The sequence below is a fragment of the Athene noctua genome, chromosome 19 (genome assembly GCF_965140245.1).
Source record: "Athene noctua chromosome 19, bAthNoc1.hap1.1, whole genome shotgun sequence".
Taxonomy (NCBI): domain Eukaryota; kingdom Metazoa; phylum Chordata; class Aves; order Strigiformes; family Strigidae; genus Athene; species Athene noctua.
Window position 1 is genome coordinate 6,271,812 of NC_134055.1, and position 16,820 is coordinate 6,288,631.

The window sequence follows — 16,820 nt, forward strand, 5'->3', positions numbered from 1 at the left end:
CTGACACTGGAAACATCAATGCAACCTGCAGAGCAATATCCTAAAGAGCTAAGTCATTCTTGAGTAAAACTGGCTGCTTCAGATTCTGCTATCCAGGAGTCTTAATCCTAAATGCCAATATCTTCAGAAGAAAGCCTTCTTCCCTTTTCTTCCTTTCCCTTGGCAGCAGCCTTTTTCAGCCAATTTTTCTTTCCCCAGCTGCCCAACATGTTTGGTGACCTTCGTTCCACGTTCATTGCTCTGATGATTGGCTCCTATGCTTCCTCTGCTGTGACTTTTCCAGGAATCAAGGTGAGGTTGTGGGATCATGACTCATGACTGGTGGTGGTGTGCTGGAGTCTTGCACCATTTAGCAATAATGTGGAAAGAAAGAGGGATTATTTGTTAAATCACTCTTCTAAGGATGTGCCTTTGCAAGACTCAAGTTCCTGTCAAAGGCTTTCCAAGTGACTGCCTCAAGAACTCAACAAATATTACAAAGCAAACAGACTGCTCTAATAGACAGTAAAATTTTAAAGGTGTTAAGTAAAAGTTAAGAAGGGGAGATTTTTTTAAATGAAAGGTTGCTTTTTTAAACTCTAAAGAGTATATATATGTATTTTAATGCATATTAAACACATTACGTATTTAACAAAATAGGTAAAATTGCATATTAAAAAATTAGATGTTTAACACATGTTTAATGTGTGCAATTGTCATGGGTAGCTGGCTTTGAACACAGTTCAGAGCTACCAAATGGCACTGAAGGGACACGGTCGCTGGGGCTGCCTTGGTAGATCACTTAGTGACTCAGAACCAGAGATGTTTTGTTGCAGAGTTAGCATAAGGGGGATATAATAAAAATAAGCCAGTCTCAAGTGTGCAGGGAAGTTCCTACTGGCTTTCCAAGGAGAAGGTCCTAGATGAAAAGCTTTGGCAGTTATCTGCAATACAGCTGCATGCTCTTCCAGCTGCAGGTCCTGTTGTTGTTGCTGTAGCTGCTGTTAAAGATGTATACATCTCTTTCTAAGCATGCATGACATAAAACTGCTTTTTGTTACCACTTGAGTTAAACCCATTTTAAATGTAGCATGTTGTTCTTTCTCACAGCTTCCTCTCAGACCTCATTCAAAGGGTATTGAAGTATCTTGCTGCTCTGATAGCGAAAAATATATTCCCTTGTGATTTCCAGGTTATATATGACTTTGGGGTCTCCTTCATCCTTATTCTGCTTGTCTGGGCAAGCTGTGCAGGACTAGTTTTCCTCAACTGTTTCTTCAACTGGCCACTGGAGCCCTTCCCAGGACCAGAAGACATGGACTATTCGTAAGTGTCCTCTAGTCTGGCCTTGAGGGCTAATCCCATTCTTAATCCTCTAAAGTGCTGGCACAACTAGTTTAGAGGAGTGGACAGGGAACTCCCTTGCATGTTGTTTATTGCTGCCACTTCTTAAGTTGAGGATTTATGCCTGCCATTAGTGTTATGTCTTGACTGGTGTATATCTGTGGAAAGTGGAACTTTCCAAAGCATAGGAATTATGAAGGAAAAATGATCTGTCAGTAGTCATAAGTATTTCTGTATTGACCTAGATACTAGGTTGGCCTGGAGGAAGTATCTCTCTGCGCTCTGGATGCAGACTGTTTGTGGCTTTGTAGATGGGAACTAGTGCCCTAAATCCACACATAGCCTTTCTGACTCCTGCAACTTTGCTGCCTCTGATTCCTCACCCTGTGTTGCAGCTCTCTTGCTCTTTACTGCCCAACAGGGTGAAAATAAAGTTCAGCTGGCTGGGATTTGACCACAAAATCACTGGGAAACAGTTTTACAAGCAAGTAACGACTGTGGGGCGCCGTCTCAGTGTGGGGAGCTCCATGAAGGGCCCCAAGGAGCCAGCAGCCTTGCAAGAGAACAACAAGCTCTGTCTGTCTACGGTGGACTTAGAAGTGAAGTGCCAGCCTGACAATGCAGGTGTGGTTCCATGAGTGCCCCAGGGGTGCTTGTGCCAGCACAAGGCTGTTGGCCTCTCTGCTCCACTCCAGATCTGTTATAAAACAGGTGGTACACGATCCATATTTTGCCAGGGCCATGTGTCAGCCACCATTATTTAAATACAAGTTCAGTTATATAAGGAATCCTGTCCTTGTATACTTGCCTAAAGACACCATATGGTGTTCCCAGTTGTGGGGACAACATGGGTGAGTGGTGGGGCTGCAGAAGGACAGTGCAGTTGGTCACTGCTGTCTCTTAAGCAGACTGTTGCCGTCATGACCAAGCCTTCCTTACTCAGTGGTATGGCAAAAGCAAGCAGTTTGAAGCTTTGCTTTGCTCTAATCCATAGAATTAGGTGAGTCTTCCTTCCTCCTTCCTTGCCCCAGTTACTGGGAGCCAAACTCCAAGCATCTATAGCTGTTGATTATGGAAGTCTGTAAGGCACCAGGTAGTTGTGAAATGTGAACTCCTTGGAGCTGCTGCTGGCACACACTGTTGGAATCACTAGCTAGGAGAAGATGTGTTAACCCGGAGGCAAAAGCCTCATCTGAAATTTTACATGTTTATGAAGGTATGTTGCCTTCTTCAGAGACTCTGTTATTCCTTCTGCAGCTTCTCCCTCCTTTATGAAGAGTGTCTTCAGTCCTATCTTGTTGCTCAGCCTTATCACCATGTGCGTCACTCAGCTGCGGCTCATCTTCTACATGGGAGCCATGAATACCATCCTTGAGTTTCTGTCTGGAGATGAAGATCAAGGTAGGGTAACCTGAAGACATTTATCGGCTTCCTTGGAACTGGGACCTGACCCAGACCTGGTCCTTGCATCCTGATTACTCAGCAGATACACCGTGTATGGCAATTAGTGGTGTCAGAGTGCGGCTGACAGCTGCTGGTAGGGTCTGGCAGAGGGCTGGAACTAGCCCAGGACAAAGGGGCAGTGAGGTAGACACTTGAATGTCAAGCTAATTTTAGCCCAGTGTCTAGAAAATACTATTCCATGTTATTTCCCCAAATGGGTTGCTGAAAGTAGCTTCTCAGGATGGACTGTGATTTTTTTTTTTTTTTTTTAAATTGGAAAACCTATTTCATCAGGTATTTTCTTTGCTTATCCTAAGCAAGCACAAAGTACAGAGCAGCTGACTCATGACTGGTGGTTGGACTAGGTGTCTCAGCCCAGCAACCGGGGGTGGGAGAAGTGAAGTCATAGCTGTTTCGTGCAGCTTGGTGTGTGCCGGGGAGGCTCAGGGGCGCTCGCTGCGCTGGACTCGTATTTATAGCTCTGATTCAGTACATGGAGCAAACAGGAAAGCGTACATTAGTTTACTGTTGTTGAAAATACCCAGGATTGCAAAACAAGACTTGGCTTTTTTTTTTTTTGTCCTTTGTAGTAAGATCCAGTTTGAACTTGTTAAATCTGGATTGCATGAAGCTGATAAATCAAGAGGCACTCCTCTGAAAACAGGAGTGAGCTCTGGGGGAGGGAAGGAAACTCGGGAAACTCCAAGTGCCCTGGCATTCCTTGAATTGCTTTGTTTCTTGAGCCTTTGACAGCCCGCAGCATTCAGCTCTTTATCTCCTGGCTCAAGACCCAATTCAGACGTTAAACAGTAAACAGGACAAACTTCACACTGCCTACCTTTCCCAGCACAGCTTAGTTTTCTGCTTACCTTGTAACTCTTTCACATTGTTTTTTTTTCTTTCTTTCTTTTTACCCTGGCTTGCTCTAGTTATCTTTCACTCTTTCCTCTCCTCCCCTCCTTGGTATTTTAGAATTAATATTAACTATAATATGCTGCCACTTCTGTTTAGATCCATGTTAAATAAAGGATTGTGCCTGTTGGGTGCATTGCATTTTTTTCTGTGCCACCTTTAAAATTCCTTCCCATTTTCCCCCTCCTCCCCCTGAATGTAGCCTGGGCTCTCAGTGCAGTCACTGTCTTGGTGTTTCCATGGCATCAGCAAAACAGTGGTATTGTCTAGTTGCAGCAGTGTCAGGCTGCAAGAGTCGTTCCAAGAAGTGTGTGGCTCTCTAGAAATGTAATCTGTGCAGATCACGAGAGGATGGGACTCTGCTCCCTTGGACTCCTCATTCTTCTTGCAGTTATTTACTTGAAAGTAGTTTGTTTTAGAGAGCTCCTGAGAGCAGTTGCAGGTGAAGGGAGCATTCAGCAAGGGAAGAAGAGAGTTGAGTCAATTCTGCAAGTGTTATGGTCAAAGAAAATTTAAATATTCCCGGGACTAGAACAGGAGAGAAGGATGTAGGGAAAATTGTTCAAATAGGTAGTGAAGGCTTTAAGTTGCAGTGAGGCAATGTGTCCTTTAAAGTCCTGTTTCCTGTGTGGATTACAGTGACTTAGACCTGTCATGAAATCTGGAGGTGGAAAAAGCAGTCAGCCTGTGGCTACTTATCTTCTGCAAACCCCAAAAGATGGGGGAGAAGTTAGGGAGTGCAGTAGCTCTGTAAATGGCTGTATCATTGTGTTGTAGGAAGTCAGGAGAGAGTAGGCCTGTTGTGTCTGGAACTTGAAATTTGGCTGTATCTTTCATAAATTATCACCTTGTTTTCAAATCTGGTAATACTTGGAGACCTTGGGTAGAATCTGGGTGGGCTGGAAGACTCAGCTGTATGAGGGGTTTGCTCAGGATAGCTTTGAGGGAAGACGTGTAGAACCGTGGATTTAAAGGGTTGTGCCCATGTATGTACCCTCTGTTTGCTCTATCCAGGCTTCTACTTCTGCCATATCTACTTCTGCTGGTACTTTCTAGGTACTGTTCTCTTCTTTTTTCTTTTCTTTTTCCCTCCTCAGGAAAGAATGTTTTTTAAGATGATAGATAAATTGACGAGGCCCTGTTTTGTAGCAGCTACTGTCTGTCCTTCTTTTGCTGACCCCATAAATTTCATTCCCTGCTTCAAGTTGGCTTCTGCTCTTGGTGTTTAGAGCCCAAGATTAAGTGTTCAGAATAGCATGAAGAGGCAAAACATGACAGCGTGGCTTGCTTCTTACCCTCTATTAAAAAATAACCAGACAACAGCAAATCAGCTCCAGGAGTGTTTGTAGAGGGTGATGCCACCTGTCTCTCTTGGCTACAGCAGTTGCTATAATGAGATGGGATGTGGGGCCACTTCGGGGCTTGCCTTTGCAGAGGTAATGGGGGCGTGAATGTGAGGTTGGAGTTGGAAGTTCCTCTTGGTTCCCCTGCCAGCGACTGGAGCCAGGAAAGTATCATCAGGTGTCATGCTGGGCATAGCAAGGCAGTCCTGCTGGGGTTTGCTACAACTGTATGGGAGAGAAAGGCTTATTGGAAACTTCTCTCCATTACCAAGTTGATTTTGGTGTAAATCCTGGCTGTACTGCTTTGGCTAGATCTCTAGAAATGTGTTGTGAGGGATGAACTAAAATTCTCTTTGGTTGTTTTGCTTACAGTGCTGTAACTTGTAAGCACTCTGCTGAAACGGGCAGTTTCAGAATTACATCCTTCTTTCAGGGCTGTGCTACACCATGACTTGCCCTTGTGTGTGATGCCTTCAAATCCATCACATGGGCTGCAGAGAGGAAGTGGAAAAAGTATTGCAGGGTGGAGGAACCGTTCAGTAGAGGGAGGGGACAGGTTTTTTTCTAGCATCAGCTTTCCTTTAGCAAGCCACGTAGACACTTCTCCCATCTTTAACACATGGGGAGTTTTCATCAGTTTGAGTTTTTAATAATTGCCCTCAAGTGCTGTGCTTTTTGCTGTTCATCTTCACTCCCCCTGCCTCCCACACCTGTCCATTCAGCACAAAGTATGTTAGTCCTCACCTTCTCAGCCTGGCTTGTCCTTGCTGGAGCTTCCCAGCTGGAGAAGATGTAGCTGCAGCTCCCAACGAGGCAGGAAAAGAGATGACTAAGGCAGGGCTGTCTGTGCAGGACATATTACTTGTAAGAACTTTCCCTGTTGGTGGTAGCCAGAATAAACCTCACTGACGCTAAGCAGTTGCTAGGTCCCATTTCTGGCACCTTACCTGCAGTTGGGCTGATGCTGCTTGGAGAATACTAGTGCAGGATCAGAATGGTTGAAGCAAGTGCACCCAGTATGTCCCCTCTGATGTCATCTCTGGGAGGCTAAATTGATGAAGCAGGGCTTTGGTGTCCCTGTTAGCTTGTCATACCTAGACTCTGGGCTCTTGGTGGGGAGGAACAGCTTCTTTTCTCTCATCTTCTTTTCTGTCGCTGCTACAGTATCACTCGGACTTAAAACTCTTCAATTTTTAAATTTTTTTTTTCATTTTCTTCCCCTGCAGTGGCTCTCTACACTTCCATTTTTGGGGTATTGCAACTGCTGTGCTTGCTGACAGCACCTGTGATCGGGTACATCATGGACTGGCGGCTGAAAGAATGCGATGATGGCTCAGAAGAGAATGAGGAGAGCAACGCTGAGCAGTGCGTAGTGTGCGCCACACGGGACATGCAGCCACGTAGCAGGCCTCCTCTGCTCTGCATAATGTGTTTTGTGATGAAAGACTGAAAAGAATATTGGTTCGTCAGTATAGAAAAGAAAGCCTGAAGGAAGACCTTGATAATTGCAGAGGAAAGGACCAAACTATCTTCCATGTCCGCTAAGATCAGCCAAGAAGAGAGAATTTAAGTTGTAGTAGGGGAGGCTCAGACTGCCCTTCTAGCCTAACAGTAAGAGTAACAGCGCTGAAATAATTGCCCAGATGTTCCTCAGATTTCACTCATTAGGCAGACCTCTAGCCAAACTGGTTTAGACAGAGTTGATGTGATATGTGGAGAATCTTGCTGTGAGTTCCAGTAGCTGCTGAAAGTGCTTTTTGTAACATAGGTTTTGCTATCCTTCCAGAAGTGACAAGAAAAAGAAAAAGCGTGATCGTCAGATCCAGAAAATCACCAATGCCACCAATGCCTTTGCATTCACCAATGTCCTGCTGGTCGGATTTGGAATCACCTGTCTTATTCCTAATCTACCGTTGCAGGTGAATATGTGAAATGGGTGGGGGTGCTGGAGGGGCTGGCAGTGTGGGTCCTAGCAAAATGGCAGGCGGGACGGTGCCAGGAGGCCCTGCAGGCCAGCAGAACCAGCTCGTGGCAGGGGGGATTTCTGGCATTGCTGGGAGACTCCTGTACTGCTTTGGGAAGCCCAGTCTTAGATATGAAACAATACCAGGCAGCTTACATCTCTTGAACCTAAAGAAACAGCTACAGTTAAAATATCAGAGTTGATCTACAATTTATTCACACTTAGAAGTTTCTGCAGCTGAGCTCTGTAACAACAAATGCTTTCTACCGAGATCCTCTCAGCAGTGCCTGTGCATTTAACCTGGGCTCTTTAAACTGCTGAGGTTCAGAAAATTTGCTGTAAGAAGCATGACACTGATATATACAGGAGGTTATTTCTGCATCAGATGCTATGCCCAGTGGTACCTGTGGGACTGTAAACCTGTTAAAATATTTATTTTGTGGCACCACCTGTTTTTGGCAGAGGAGTTTAGTGATTTTATGCTATACTTAAACATGCCTTGATGACATAAGCAAACAGATAGAGTTTGCTCGTGCTTGCGTATTGTCTGCAATAACTTGTGGAAAATTAACTAAATTGGCCTCAAGTGCAGTAAAAAAAGCATTGTGACCCTGGCCACAGGTTTCTGGGGACATGTCCTTGCAGCAGTTCCATCTGCAGATGAGATGGGTCTTGCATGTGGTTAACCTCAGGCGTCACTACGTGTTAGCCGTTGCAGAGTAAGGGAAAGCAGTGCTTTTAGAGACGAGTACAAATTTCTTCCCTTGTGCTGATCTGTCAGGTTTTGGTTCTGGGTTCCTCAAGCCTAGCTGTGTACTGGAAAGGAAAACAGCTTTAGGAATGGTTGTATGTTGGGGTCTGGAATACCTAGGTGGTAACTAGGATGTGACCGTTTTCTGCTTCTCTTTCCAGATTCTTTCCTTCATTTTGCACACAATTGTGAGAGGATTCATCCACTCAGCTGTGGGAGGCCTCTATGCAGCTGTGTAAGTCTCTGCTTACCTATAATACATGGCTGGACAAATAAACTGGCTTGGGATGATAAGCTGTCCCGGTGAGAGGGAGATCAGGAAGTGAAGCCTTCATGATCAGAAGGGAAAAATGATGCAACTTGTTTCCGTGGTCACCACTGGATACAACAGGAGCTGGACTGAAGTCCTAGCTGATACTTCCCTTGTTTAGAAGCAGCTCACCCATTTGGCGTAGCTGCTGCAGTGAGAGGCACAGCTATGAATGGGCCTCAGCTGAGACTAAGCTATTGACACTAAGGTTATATAGTAAGAACTCAAGGCTTTTTTTTGTCTTGTAATGAGTAGCTATGTGTATGTGTCCAGGTAAAACATTAACATAATTGAATACATTGCTACTGGTCTGTTCTGAAATTACATTGCTAAAGCGTTGCTCAAGATACCATTCATGATGCCTACTCCCTTTCCCAGGACAGATCATCCATCCTGTTTCCTACTTAGCAAAATTATCAATAGCTGAATCTGAATGCTCTTCCTTATTAAGCAACGCTTTTGGTTTTGAAAACAGATCTGCCCCTCTATCCTGAGCCTGTTGGGCAGAGGAAAAGAAGGAAGCTGTTATCTTTCAGAGAATCACACAATCAGTGAGGTGGGAAGGGACCTCTTGAGACCATCTAGTCCAACCCTCATGCTCAAGCAGGGTCAGCTAGAGCAGGGTGCCTGGGACTCCATCCAGCTGGGTTTTGAGTATCTCCACGGATGGAGACTCCACAACTCTACAGACTCCTGTCAGAGGTTTTGATCCCAGTGTCTGGGGAATCCAGACTAGAAAATCCATCTAAGACTCTGCTTCAAAAATGTATAAACTTTTGGTTCCCTGGCAGCTCAAAGCAAAAGATTTTTGTCTTAGGCAAGGGAAATGCCTGTTGCTGTAGCTATCAGCTTGCTTGTGAACTAATGCTGTTTGACCATTGCAACTCTTGGAACTTCCTGGAGTTGAGGTATTTTTGCTTTGAATGTTGACTTCTTTGAATATTTGAAAGTTTTGATCTCCTGTCTTCTTTCCAAGCTTAGCTTAACCTGACCCCTTTTAAACACAGCTCAGTGAGGGTAAGAGAGATGTTAGACTGTTCCTGAAATGTATTTTTTCCATTAGTAGTATCTGATATTCAGCACTTTCCAATCAACAGTATTGTTTAGTTTGACATAGGATCAGACTTGTCCTCTAAAAAGGAAAACACATACTAACCTGTTGTGCAGGTTTCACTCACTTCTAAAGGGAGCAAATTGTTATGACCAGATGAAAATGATTGCTCAGCCGCAAATGCTGTCATCTGGATAAAGAGGCCCTGCTTTTAACTTGTAAATACCAACACTTCTCCCTTTGCAGTAGGGACAGTAGTTGTATAAGCACTTCCATCTGCCTATGGTACAGCTGCAAAACAAGACCTGGATCTGATACTTCTTCAGTTTGAGAGCTCAGGATGAGGATAGTCTGGAGAGGAAGACTCCAGCCTTGTCACCAGCTGCATTCTGCTCTAGAGAGCACTGCACACACTGTCGGGTACAACTAAATACTCTATAAAAGGAGGTAGTTATATATATATAAGTCCAGGAGAGAGAAGTTCTTCATAGTGTGCCTGTCTTGGGACTGTGCTCTGTTGTTAGTCGACTGGGAATGTAATCTGATCTGGGTGACGTGAACAGTCAAGGTGACACATAATAATGCTGTTGCTTTCTCTGTTGACAGATACCCCTCTACTCAGTTTGGCAGCTTGACAGGGTTGCAGTCATTGATCAGTGCCCTTTTCGCCCTTCTGCAGCAGCCTCTTTTTATGGCATTGACGGGACCTTTGGAAGGAGACCCTCTCTGGGCAAGTTCTCAAACTTAACGTGAAAGCTTGGTGGATAAGATGATTTTAGCTCATTTTGACTCCTGTGCATGGACCAAGGTTAAAAACCGCTGGAGTTTTACATGCCCCTTAGTCTGCTGTTACCTTGGTGCTGTCCAGGAGACCCTTTCCCGTTCTCTGGGAAGGAAAACCATTAGCCCTTGTGCTGGTGTATGGAAAAGGAGGTAGGGAGATGGCTGCAGGAGTGCTTTCTGCTAAGTTTCTGTGGCGAAGTCAAAATCTGTCAGGTGAAAGTGAGTCAATCTATGTGGACCTCAAAATGCAGTAGAAATACTGCTTCCTCGAGAGCTATTGGCTCCAATTACCTGTAAATTTTGGGTTGTTGATGCTAGTGTCCAGAAAGCCAAGTGGCTATCGAGGGTTGGCCTAATGTGGTGTCTTAGTGAGAGTCTGTCTGGGCAGCTCAATAAAATCATGGCATGGGTGGTCTTGGGGAGAGTCCTGGTCTCTGGGCTACGTGTGCCCACCCCAGCAGCCTGTTGCTTTACAGTCAGCAAACTTGGTGTAAAAGAATTGTAACTTAGAACAGCCCTGCCTGTTCTGTGGAACAAGACTCCCGCAGCCATGATCCAGAGTGACAACCTTGCAGCATTCAGCTTATACATGTGGTGCTCTGGGCACAGGAGGGTAAATATAAATACAGTGGAGGTTGTTGCCAATACACTGAGCAGGGCGTCTCCTGGTTTGCCCACAGCTGAGTGACGTGGGCTGGGTTCTGACGCTTCAGCATGCGTGACTGGGTTGTTATCTTCCTGGCCTGCCTGATTTTTGTTTTGTCTTTCTTCCTCCAGGTGAATGTTGGCTTGCTTGGTGTGAGCTTACTGGGTTTCTGCCTTCCAATCTACCTGGTCTGCTACAGACGCAGGCTAGAGAGAGAAAAGAAACAGAAGATGGATGATGCCAAACTTTTCTTCAAAATCAATGGCACTCCCAATGAGGAAGCCTTTGTTTAAACTGGTGCTTCTCAAGTACAGCCTCCCCTGTACAGGTTCCTACCACATCCGTGGGTTCTACCTGTGGTGTAAAGCCAGGCTTTTTCTCTCCTGGCTCTGCCAGTCTTTGCTCATCATTGGAGTGAGGGCCGGACATCATGACTGAGCTTTCCTCAGATATGTGGCAGGAGGAGACTTCCCACTCCTTACTCCAGAACACAGGACAGTTTTCCTTTTTACAAAAGCCACACAGATACTGTGTCTTAAATTATCCCCTGATCACACTCTCCAGTGGCAGCCTCTGTATAGGAAATTGGGGAGAGAAGGAATAAAGGGATGGGGGAAGAGGGAAGAAAGACCATAATTTGAGTTTGCAAATGTAGCACACCGAAGTCTGCTTTCTCCCCCTCTTCCCCTGACCTTGGCTGACATTGTCTCAGATGTGAGCTGCACTCTCCTCCCTCCCTCCCTGAGGCTTCATAATGGTCTTTTTGCTTGATATGTAGCTGGACCCAGTGGTTTTAATGTCTATCCAGACATACCCCAGACTCTTTCTGCGGCAGGGAAGGGGATTTTACTCCTATGTGTATGAGCACAGCTTCAGTGTATTGCTAAATGTTGGCTGCTAGCACTGACAGCTCCCAAACCTTTTATTAATGCAAACAACACAGACAGCAATGGATCTGCCTTCCACACCGAAATGAAGAGTCTAACGGACTGCTTGGTCCTAGACCAAGCCTTCAAAGGCCTGGAATTCCTCCTCTTCCCGGCCTGCAAACCACCTGTACGTGTTTTTAAACTGCCTGCAGTCCTGGAACCTTTGAGATAGGAATTGGATCTTGTTTACCGATGAAGTGCTTTGAGACTTGTTGCCTTTTGCTGCCTCTTCCCTCCAACATGACTCCGGGAAGGGAGCAGCAGCGTGTAAAGTGGAGAACCTTCTTAAAGCTGAGTTCTGTGGCTCCAAATACCTTGGTGTTCACGTGTCGTGAACTGACTTTCTGTTGAAAAGAATTGTGCAGAACACTCCTTTGTGTCTGGTAACTGGATCCTGTGGACATATGGCAGGGTGATGTGGTGATGTAATTCTTCCTCTAGCCATAGCTTATTTACATTGTCCTGATAATAGCCCCCAAGCTGCTGAACACCAGGTTACTGTGACTGACCAAAAAGCTGCCGGTTTGGCTGTACTAAGAACCTTCTGCAACATCGATGCTCTGTCTGGACAGAGTATGTGGTGATTGTATGGTGACACTGACTTACAGAGCAATAGATGTGTATAAAGGTGCCCCAGGCCTGTTCACCATGGAGGGAATACAAAGGGAATTCTTAACCTGCTTATTTTTATAGAGGTTTTCCTAAGTCTTGTTTAAAGTTGACTTTTCAGCCCTTAACCTTGTTGAGGTCAGTAGCTCAGCCTCTGTAGCCTTGTGACTAAATCACTGCACTGCGTGGACCTGCTGGGAGCAGGAACTGTGCAGCGTTGAGGATGAACGTACGCACTGGGCTGGGCTGAGCTAGTGGCTGCAGGAAGGTTGGGGGCAGAAATAAAACAGTTATGAAGATGGTAGTGGTGGTGCTTTCTGAACTGCTAGCTCCTGCATTACTGCGAAGCTTGACAGGGGCTGAGTCATTCAACTTCTTTATGTCTGGTCGGAAAAGTGCAAGAGTCAATCGCTGCCCTGTTAGCTCTAAGCTGGGGATTAGAAACAACAGTGCACACAGACCTTCATTTGAGAAATTACCTGGAAACTGGGCGTCGGTTCCTTTGCTGATGGTTTGAAGCGTGCAGACGCCCAGCCCTGCCAGGTCTTCGCCTTCCCAGAAGAGCCAGCTCGGTGACCTGTTTCGCGGAGCCGGGGCAGGAGGAGCCCAGGCAGGAGCAGCCCGGGCAGGAGGGGCTGGCAACCGGCGGGTCCCTGGCTGGTGGCCGCCAGCCCCGGGCAGCTCTGCGGGACAGCAGCGCCATCTCGAGTCGCCGCCTCCGGCGGGCAGTTCGGGTGCCACTCCGCTCCACGGTACCTTCTAGTCTTCAGACACTCGTTTGGAAATTACTTACCACTTGAGTATTTTACACATTGTGGATTTTTTTTTAATGTGTTGCCTTTATTAAATGTGTTTGTCCCAAGACAGCTTTATCGCCTGCTGTCAACACTTTATTCTTCTAGAAGTTTTTCTCTTTTGTTGGCCTCTAGCTTTGGTGATGATTTTGTGACCTTCCCAGCTTTTCTTTCTTTTGTGTCAAGCAATAATTAAGGAGGCAGTTTTGATTAATTTTTGTGTTCACCTGGCATTTTCTCAAGTACATGTTCAGAGACCCACCAGCAGTAGTACAGCTTGCCTAGATTTCCAGAGGGCTTTCTGCAGGTTTCTGCATTTCGTATTACTATACTTACTCCTAAATATTTTAAGAAGATTCCTACTCTTGCTCTGAGATATTTGTGACATGACAATGACAGATTAAGTATCTTTTTTTAGTAAGAGCTCAGACAGGTGAGTGTCTGAGCCACAGTCCTCAGGCTCAGTGTCTTAAAATAGAGACAGCTGTTGGAAGGTGTCACTGTGCTAACTCAGCATTGCTTCCACCTCAGTTTCAGAATACTGCATGTGATAGCTTCCACTCTTGTGTCATTCAAATTCCTGATATAAATGGCTTTGCAAAGTGGTGGAATACAGAGTGGCAGATTTTCATGAAGTCACAGTGGAGGTGATGCTGCCTTTGCAGTACATGCAGCTAAATTAAAGAACGCCCTTTCATTCCTGCCATCTGCCTTCCTACTGCAGTTCCCTGTTCCTGCCCTTTATTAGGAATATCCTCTAACCCAGTTTCATCTGATAAAATGGTGAATATATGTGGTCGGTGTCTCTGCTGATGTGCCATGGTGTTTAGAAGCTGCTGGTCAGCTGTGGGGAATAGAGCTCATGCCTTCGATTCACAGTTTAAAGCTCTGCAGACTGAGAATAAAGCGTGCCTTTGGGTTGCAGGCACCAGGACTAAGGGGGGGTGCACAAGGGAGTTATAGTTGTTTGGAGTTGAACAGACAAACGGGAGTGCTTTCTCGTGCAGTGCAAAGTCAAACTAGAATTCACTGCTGCAGAACCTAGTGGGGAACAGAAGTATAACTTTTCAAAAAGGGGCTGGTTAAACAATGGTCTGATGCATCCACTAACTCAGGGAGATTTTAAGTTGCTGTAAATAAGAAGGTTATGCCAAGGAAAGATTACTGTTCTACATGCTCTGTCTCTTAAAAATTGGTCAAAGATGGGAGAAAATACATGCTGGACTAGGTGAAACGCTGCTCTGATGTGGGGTTTAATTTACTCCGACAGTTGTAAACCAAATTAATTTCAAAAGGAGTCTCAAATTTATCTAGCAAAAAAACCCTCTTATCTGTGTGCAAGATGTGCAAATACTCTATTGATTGTGGCATAACTGCTTAAATACCACACCTCCTGCAGGGGTGAGCCCCTGGGAGGACAGGGTGTTCAGGCTTCAGCCTCTTCTAAATGTTGTCTTGCACTGTGCAAAAACAAACACTTGGGATGGTCCTGTTAGGCGTGATTGTTCATGGGCTGTTTGCCTCGTTCTTTGATGCTTTGGAGATGTAAGTGTGGATTACTTATGTTTGGAGTGGGAAAACAGCATTGCTGCTTTCTAGCCAAAGGATGCAGGACCAAGAAGATTCCTCATGTGCTCTTCTGTGTGCATGAGCCACCTTGTGGAAAAAATCAACGGGCTACCAAAGACCAAAGAGAGTCACATCGATTTAAATCAATAATGCATTTACCTGTATAGCTCAAATATAGGTCAGTGTGTTTAACTTACTTTTGTAATTCTTAATGCTAGAATTTGTAGGGGTGTCTTTTATGCCTGTTGTACCCCCTTACCCTCATCCATATGAGAAGTACAAGGAGGCTGGTCATGAGAGAGACCTCATCGCCTCCACAGAAGCATCCCCAGCTGAATGTCGTGAAGCAGAAACATGATCTGTGAGTACTTGCTGTTTGTAGGAGCCCTCAGTCAAGGATGTTGCTGTGTGGAGGTGCTTGCACCTTCTGGAAACACTGCTCCTGGCCTCTACTGACTTGCATGCATTTAATATGCATCCATATTTTTTTAAAAAAATTATTAAAAAATTAGAAGAGTGGGCAAGGGAAGGATGACAGCTTCTTTCTTTTTACTGATCTGTCAGTCCCTAAGCCTCATCAATACAATCTTTATAGCTCCAGTGCAATGATGCTATCAAGTAGCAGAGAAAATCTGTGCTGTTTTGCTTAATAGGACACTTACAACTTTATTCAGTTACTGTCACAGAGTATCTGGATCCTTGAGATGAAACTGGACACGGATGCCTGCAAAAAAAAAAAAAAAAATCTTGCTGAGACTCCAACTTAACTGCAATGCTGCTACAGTGATCAAAATGTTCAACTCCCACAACAAAGCCTGGCCTCTTCATGCTATGCCTACAATGGAAAATTGTAGGAGAATGAGATTTTAACTAAGTCAGTAAATCACTGAAATGTTTTAAAGTAGGAGATTTCTTTCTTGACAGGCTGATGAACTTGGAAAATATGCCACAAAATATAAACCAAATACTGCAGGGTAAAAAGGATGAAATCATAATGGAAACTAGTATTACAGTAGGATTCCTGATGAGAAGGGACTGTGTGTTGGGTTTTTTGTTTTTGGTTTTGTTTTTGTTTTTTTTTTTTAAATTAAAGCTATGTCTGATTTGTATTTCACATTGTTATCTTTGGAATAGCTCTGAAACAATGATGTGTTTATGTAGATGCATTCTTACATGTTAATTATAAACCCTCCAAGTCCTTGTTTCTCTCCCAGTGCTGCCCAGCCTGTCTCTGCGCAGTGTTTTTATCAAGTGTCCTATGCTCCACGTTGTCATCGTTCCTGCTGCTGCTTGTCACTTCCTTGTGCCTGACCCTGTCACTTGCTTTTTACTCTGGGGACAATCCCCTTTTTCAGAAAGCCCCCACTTAATCTGACAGCTTTAGGGGGTCCTGTTCACAACATTTTTTTTTGTAGTGTTTGTCAAAGTAGAATTGTAAGCCCCTTGCGCCAGGCCTGTGTCATCTTTTCTGTGTTTGTAAGGTGATGTGTGTTCTTGCAGTACTATCTAAAAATAAATGTGGTATTAAGTTAATCATTAGTTTTCCTTTTGAGGCTGAACATAATAAAGGTATTGCTTGGTTCCTAATGAGACTATGTAAGCGTGAATGCTATACATGGTGTCATCTGCCAAATTGCTTGGCTGCACGTCGTTTCCTTGACTCTTTCATCTCTAGGCTGGGAGCTAACAGCCAGATTTTAATGGATCTCTCGCTGAGAAAATTTTGATCTCTTTGTTGTTTTTTTAAATATAGACAGCGGGTTAAGAGATCAAGGTGAGTTATAGAGAGTGAACGGGTATCAAATAATGGAAGATGAACAACTCTAGCCTTACCTGGGAATGCTACAGAAGGATTGCAGGGTGGCAAGAGGCAAGCTGCACATTTTGGTTATCCATGCTTGAGCTTGGTGATGGTAAATGTATGGCGTTCCATTTTGCCCATCTAATAAAGACAACCCTTGATCTGCGATTCCCGTGACCAAGTAGTAAAACTAGTGCTTTCAGCTGTTTTTTTTTATTGAGTACAGGTCCCAAAAAAGGGCTTTTTTTGCAACTGTCTTCTGATAAATAGCTGAGGTTACCGTCAGTTCGGGGGGGCTGCTGCTCGGCAGTACTGAAAAAGAAAACGCCGTAAATCCCGACCCGCTGAGGGAGCCGGTGGAGCTGAGGAGGGTCAGGGTGAGGTTAACGGTTCGACGGGAGGATCTTCAAGGGCTTTTCCAGCCGCGAGGTGTTGGTGGAGCCCCACCCCGAGCCCCCCTCACCCTGACAGCCCCCTCCTTTGCCAGCCCTCCTCCTCCCCAAGCGTGTCCCAAGCCCCGCGGAGCTGGGGTGGGGTAGGTGTCCCTCAGGCCGGGATGGCGGGCGGGGGGGGGGGGGATGGCGCTGACGGCA

At 45.1% G+C, this 16,820-nt stretch overlaps 1 protein-coding gene across 1 annotated transcript in view; it reads left to right on the forward strand.

Annotated features, from left to right (window-relative positions):
* SLC43A2 (solute carrier family 43 member 2) overlaps positions 1 to 16,016 on the forward strand; it is a 32,914-nt gene extending 16,898 nt beyond the window's left edge. Inside the window, exons 6-14 of the mRNA XM_074922503.1 lie at positions 199 to 291; positions 1,172 to 1,305; positions 1,745 to 1,947; positions 2,581 to 2,724; positions 6,248 to 6,386; positions 6,808 to 6,940; positions 7,897 to 7,970; positions 9,703 to 9,826; positions 10,657 to 16,016. Of these exons, the coding sequence (XP_074778604.1) occupies positions 199 to 291; positions 1,172 to 1,305; positions 1,745 to 1,947; positions 2,581 to 2,724; positions 6,248 to 6,386; positions 6,808 to 6,940; positions 7,897 to 7,970; positions 9,703 to 9,826; positions 10,657 to 10,818 (1,206 nt within the window). The 3' untranslated portion in view covers positions 10,819 to 16,016. The remainder of the gene's footprint in view (positions 1 to 198; positions 292 to 1,171; positions 1,306 to 1,744; positions 1,948 to 2,580; positions 2,725 to 6,247; positions 6,387 to 6,807; positions 6,941 to 7,896; positions 7,971 to 9,702; positions 9,827 to 10,656) is intronic.
* Positions 16,017 to 16,820: the final 804 nt, after the last annotated feature.